Below are 6,344 nucleotides of genomic sequence, written 5' to 3'. Positions count from 1 at the left end.
TTCAGCCGCAGGATGAGATGCTAGACCGGTGGTTCCCAAAGTGGGCAGTATCACCCCCTGCGGGGCGGTGGGATTACCTAGGGGTGGGTCCCTTCAACTGTGTTGTTCCCTAGTTTGCAATAGATCAAGCTATGGCACCATGCTGGCAAATTTGGTGGAAACTTATCAGATTTCCCCCCCCCCCCCAGGCTTTGAAGAGCTGGTACCACTGGATCAAGTTCATCAGTTTTGTTGAATAAATTTAAACTAAAAAGTTTTGATTATGAATAATGTGCAATTAATTGTTACTATTTTGAAATTTTATTATTATCTTCTTTAGTGCATCATGAAAACCCCTATTTTGAATAATGCTTTTTATAGGGTAGGGGGCGCTGGGGTTGAGTTTGTGGAGCCGAGGGGGCGGGTGGCCTGAAAAGTTTGGGCACCACTGTGCTAGACAGTCACCTCCTAGACCACTCCAAAAGGGGATCAGACACCTTCAGGGAGGAGAGATCCTTCAACGTCTCTTAGCCATGCTGGTTAAATAAAACCTTGCCGGCCCCCCCATCCTCCCCAACTTGATTTGGGGGGGGGGTCCACTGCCTGGCCAGGTTCTTCAGTACCTGTGATTCTACCTTTTATTAGTGCCATCTTGCTTCATTGTATTTGTATTGTTCTGTATCGATTTGGAGCTTATAATTTTAAAGTATGTTTCAGAGTGTGTTTAAATTAATGTTTTCTGAATTTTAATTTTGTAACCCGCTCTGAGCCTGGCTTTCTGGGAATGAGGGAGGGCTATAAATGCAATAAATATTTTTTTAAAAAAACCTCCATGTTCAGAAGTAGCATACCTCTGAATACAACTTGTGCGCAGAGGCAGCAGGGATAGGGCTTTGGTATCTGTGCCTTGCTTGCAGGACTTCTGGTTTTGGGAAACAGGATGGTGGGCCTTTGGTTCTGGTTCTGGTCCAGTGGAGCTCTTCTTATGCACAGGGTTGCCAACCTCCAGGTGGAGGCTGGAGGTCTTCTGCTATTGCAACTGATCTCCATGCGATAACAATCAGTTCCCCTGGAGAAAATGGTCGCTTTGGCAATTGGACTCTACAGCATTGAAGTCCCTCCCCTCTCCAAACCCCAACATCTTCAGTCTCCACCTCCCAAATCTCCAGGTATTTCCCAACCCGGAGCTGGCAACCCTACTTACTGGCTGATCAGTAAATTTGCTGTTGCTTTGACAGCCACGTAGGACCAGGCATCCTGTTCGAGTGCAGGGTAGCAATTAATTACCCTCCTGTAAATAAGCTCTACTTGTTTGGTACAGGCCCGAAAGGAGAATGGCTCACAGCCAGGTGAGGAAGAGGTCCAGGTCCAGGAGCAGGAGTGCCTCTCGGAGCAGGCCAGACATGGAGAAGAGGAAGGAGAAGAGGAAGAGGAGCAAAGACTCCCGGGAGAGGCGAAGCCCATCTCCTGCCTGCAAGAGAGGCCCCGAGTCTCAAGGGCCCCAGAGGCACTCCGTCTCCTCCAAAGAAGGTAAGGATGTGCCTGAGTGGCAACTCCTGCTGCAGCTGCCAGGGCCTCTTTGGAATGTTCCAGGGTTGTTGCATAGTGAATAGATAATAACTGAAAGGAAGCCTGGTTGGTATTGATCAATTCTACTCGTGGACCACGACAACCCAGACTTTGACCTGCCTCCTAGAAGGGATTGATGAATGCACCACACTGAAAGCTGGCTTCCGGTGCTCACAAGGGAGTTTTTAGGCAATTGACCAATGTATATAATTCGTTGGACGTCCAACTAGGAATGGTGTCTGGTGGGAGACACCCCCCCACGGTAGAGCCTCAAATGACTTTCACTCGTTCAAAATGTCCAGCCTTTCTCCCTTACTGTGCAGCCAACGTGCTGTAGGGGTTAGACCGTAGGATCAGCTCCATACTCGGCTTTGAAGCTCCCTGGTTGACCTTGGGCCAATGGCTTCCTCTCAGCCTAACCTACTTCACAGGGTTGTTGTGACAATAAAACAGAAGAGGGCAGAACTGTGTACACCACCTAAAACTCCTTGGCGGAAAAGCAGGAATAAAAATATGCTAGATGCCACAGGAACTGTTGTTTGTGGGGGCCACGGAATCTTCTCTGCTTCTAGTTTCAGCCAACTCTTTCACCCCTTCTCCCCTTCAATTCCATCATCCAGGATTCCTTAAAGGGAGAGCCTTGGCAGTTAAGCTGCTGCCGTTGTCTTGTTTGTGGGCTTCCTAGAGGCACCTGGTTGGCCACTGTGTGAACAGACTGCTGGACTTGATGGGCCTTGGTCTGATCCAGCAGGGCCTTTCTTATGTTAAGCCCTATTATAAGTGCAGATAGACGTGGGCCAGTATTGGACCAGAACAGAGTTTGCTCATATTTTCACTGAGATTGACAGTTCTGGAGCATTTTAGATTTGTAGCATGGTGGAAGATCCGCGGCAACCTCTGGTTCCTTGTTAATTTAGTGCTTCATTCCAGGGAAAAAGAAGAAAAAGGACAAGAAAAGGAGAAAAGCCAGTACCTCCTCCTCAGACACCACCACTTCCTCATCTTCTTCCGGGTCTTCTTCCTCCTCTGAGGAAGGGTCAAGCGGCGGCGAGTCCAAGGCCAAGAGGAAAAAAAAGAGCAAGAAGAAACTGCCCAAAGAGAAAAAGAAGAAGAGGAAGAGAAAGAAGAAAGCCAAAAAGAAAGCAAGCAGGAAACTGAAGGAGAGGGTGAAAGAGGTGAAGTCCAGGGGAGAAGAGCTTCCCGGCCCTTCCCTGGAGCAGTGGCAGAAAGAGACGCTGGTGGAACCTGGCCCAGGTATGGGTTGCATTTCTGGCAGGAAAGCCCAGTTTATGACATGTCTGAAAAGGTAAACTGGCCACATCCAGGCGACAGGCGTTCTGCAATTCGTTCCCATTTTAATTCATTACATTGCTTACTGGATCTCCCATCCTGTTGACTTCGTTGACTTAAAATGCGTAATCCGTCTTGAGTCGAGGTGAGAAAGGTGGATTATAAATAATGTAATAAATAAATTAGAAAATAAGTTGTGCTCACGTAAGGCCAAGATTTGTTTGGCTGGCTGAGTCCCTTCAGGGTCAGGTTGCTCCCTCTGGCCTGCTTCTCTGGCCATTCCTGTGGACTGTTTCCTGTCCCTCCTCTCGGCCCTTCTGCTTCCCTGAGACAGCTCTTTCCCAAGACTGCTCTTCTGCCTACCTTGCCGGTCGCTAGGATCTGAGCAGATCAGCAACAGCAGAAAGAGACCATGAGTCTGCTCTGCTCCCCTCTGCCATTAAGGCTGTTCAGCAGAGAGCCAGCGTGGTGTAGTGGTTGAGCGAGGTGGACTCTAATCTGGAGAACCAGGTTGGTTTCCCCACTCCTACACATGAAGCCTGCTGGGTGACCTTGAGCTAGTCAGTTCTCTCCAAACTCTCTCAGCCCCATCTACTCCACAAGGTGTCTGTTGTAGGGAGGGGAAGGGAAGGCGATTGTAAGCTGGTTTGATTCTCCCTAAAAGGTAGAGAAAGTCAGCATATAAAAACCAACTCTTTTTCTTCTTCCTTGCTGGAGGATGTCCCCCACTTGGTACCTTTCATTATAGATATGATGTCCTAAGAGCCACAAATCATGAAAGCTCTGGGCTGGCTGGTTCCCATGTGGGGTGGAGATGAGTACGCTGCTGGGCCTACAGGTGGTGGCAGAGGACCACCTCTTCCCGACAATGCCACCGAAGCTTACCTCGGAGAGCCAGCGTGGTGTAGTGGTTAAGAGCAGTGGCTTAGAGCAGTGGACTCTGATCTGGAGAACTGGGTTCGATTCCCCACCCCTCCACATGAGCGGCGGACGCTGATCTGGTGAACTGGGTTGGTTTCCCCACTCCTCAATATGAAGCCTGCTGGGTGACCTTGGGCTAGTCACAGTTCTCTCTGAACTCTCAGCCCCACCTACCTCACAGGGTGTGTTGTGGGGAAGGGAAGGAGATTGTAAGCTGGTTTGATTCTTCCTTAAGTGGTAGAGGAAGTCGGCATACAAAAACCAACTTCTCCACGTCTTCCTCTTCTTTTTCTTCTTCCCTTTCAGCCCTGACGGATGAGCAGAAATCCCGCATCCAGGCCATGAAGCCGATGACGAAGGAGGAGTGGGACGCACGGCAGAGCGTCATAAGGAGAGTTGTTGATCCTGAGACGGGAAGAACAAGGTGCACTTGTGGGCCGGAGTGGGGGGCGGGGAGGAGAATACACTATTCCTACTAACTTTGCATAGTCAAACAGGCATCTGCTTTTTTTTCTTCCATGGAAGGAAAACCTGAAACCAAACTGGTTTCCTGTGCACGCATGACGCAGCATGTGCTTTCCAATCTAAAACTTTCTGATCTTGCTAATTAGTTGCCATTTTTAAAGCATATTCAAGGTGCAAGAAGATCTTTACATTTTATCTTGTTCGTTCTCGCAACGTCTAGGGCAACAGTCCGTCGTTTCCGTTTTGCAGAGAAGGCAACCAAGCGAGCTCTTTGCTAAATAGGCTTTTCAATTCAGGATAGTTCCCTGGTCTAGCACAAGCAAAAGGAAGTTCTGCTTCGGGTGATCCATAATTCACTTGTGGAACTCCCTGCCACAAGATTAAGTGATCATCGCTTGCTTAGATGGCTTCAGAAAGCATTAAACACATCCCTAAAGGAGAGGTCCATCAACAGCCATTAGCGAGGATGGCTGACTCAAATCTTCATGTTCAGAAGCCGTACACGTGTGAATATAAGCTGCTGAATGGCAATAGTGTATGTTTGTGTGTGTGTGTGTATGGGGCTGTATGCCCTGCTTGTAGGTATTTTGGGAAGCATGTGGTTGTGCACTTTAATAAGGTGCTGGACAAGGTGCAACTTTTGGCCTGATGCAGCGAACCAGTTTGTATCTTATCCTATTAAAAGATTTGTTATGGGAATTGAAGCTTGTTTCCTGTAAGTCGGGGGATGCACTGACTCCGCTTCTCTTACAGACTTATTAAGGGAGACGGTGAAGTCCTAGAGGAGATCGTTACTAAGGAGAGACACAAAGAAATCAACAAGGTAATGTGGTGGTTCTTCATCTCAGAAGCTTTCAGAATTCAAAGTGGTCAGGAGCATTTGGAGGACAGGGTTGAACTGCAAAGCTGCTTCTGGCTAGAGCGGCATCTAATCATGTCACTGCTCTCAAGGAACTGCGCTCACTTTGGCAGGGATATTCTGGCCCATAGGTTGATGGGAAAGTCTCTTTTTTATTTTATCACTGTAAAGCTGGGCACTGGGGGAGAACTGTCAAAAGTTACACCTCCTAGCTGGTAGAAGCTACACTCAACCCTACTCTGGTTCACAGACTTTTGGTCTGTTCTTCCTCAGTTTTCAGTCCGTTCTGCATTCATAAGGGCTAGAAACTTGATTTGATCAGGAGACATTCTGTTCCTCTGCTGCTTAGCAAACGGTTTGAAAATCTCCCCATAGATGCTGAGTCTGGACTAGGGCTGTCTATTCGGTTCCATCCAAACTGAAAAACAGCCGAATTTCCCCCGATTCGGCGGTTTCCAGTTCGGATAGAGCCAAAACTTACTAGGGTAAGTGGACAGGAGATCCCTTGAATGTAAGGCATGCAGCACCTTGGCTTTGTTTCCCTCTACATGAAAGTGACCTCTTTTGAGAGCCAGTGTGGTGTAGTGGTTAAGAGCGGTGGTTTGGAACAGTGGACTCTGATATGGAGAACCGGGTTTGATCCCCCACTCCTCCACATGAGCAGCAGGTTCTAATCTGGTGAACTAGGTTTGATTCCCCACTCCTCCACATGAGCGGCGGAGGCTAATGTGGTGAACGGGATTTGTTTCCTCACTCCTATACATGAAGCCAGCTGGGTGACCTTGGGCTAGTCACAGCTCTCTCAGCCCCACCTACCTCACAGGGTGTCTGTTGTGGGGAGGGGAAGGGAAGGTGATTTTACTTTGATTCTTCCTTAAGTGGTAGGGAAAGTCGGCATATAAAAACCAACTCTTCTTCTCTTTTGCCTCTGTCTTCTCAGCAAGCTACCCGGGGAGACGGCCTTTCCTTCCAGATGAAGACAGGGATGCTTCAGTAACAGGGTAGACCTGCAACGTGCCAAAGACGCCTTCCCAGACACCGAGGCTTTGCCAAAACAGTCACATGTTCCCCTCGTAACACTCAGAGCACGTCTGGAGAGAAAATGGGCCACGCGAGAGGCCCTACAGCTGTTTCACAGACACATCGCCTGGGGGGCGATAGTGTTCCTGTTTTCAGAGGCCTCCCCCATTGAGAACTTGCCTTGGTCCCGCATGATGCTTTCTCTTTACAGCTTGACCCAGCATCCAGCCAGTTCCCTTGT

At 48.7% G+C, this 6,344-nt stretch overlaps 1 protein-coding gene across 1 annotated transcript; it reads left to right on the top strand.

The window, feature by feature from the left end:
• The first annotated feature begins 1,303 nt into the window (after positions 1 to 1,303).
• ARL6IP4 (ADP ribosylation factor like GTPase 6 interacting protein 4) lies at positions 1,304 to 6,115 on the top strand. The gene is made up of 5 exons (XM_056859665.1): positions 1,304 to 1,509; positions 2,479 to 2,802; positions 4,066 to 4,183; positions 4,978 to 5,047; positions 6,024 to 6,115. The coding sequence occupies exons 1-5, from the start codon at positions 1,314 to 1,316 to the stop codon at positions 6,078 to 6,080; spliced, it is 765 nt and encodes a 254-aa protein (XP_056715643.1). The 5' UTR covers positions 1,304 to 1,313; the 3' UTR covers positions 6,081 to 6,115.
• The last annotated feature ends 229 nt before the right edge of the window (positions 6,116 to 6,344 follow it).

The sequence above is a fragment of the Euleptes europaea genome, chromosome 13, assembly GCF_029931775.1.
Source record: "Euleptes europaea isolate rEulEur1 chromosome 13, rEulEur1.hap1, whole genome shotgun sequence".
Classification (NCBI taxonomy): Eukaryota; Metazoa; Chordata; class Lepidosauria; order Squamata; family Sphaerodactylidae; genus Euleptes; species Euleptes europaea.
This window is presented reverse-complemented; position numbering and strand designations above follow the sequence as displayed.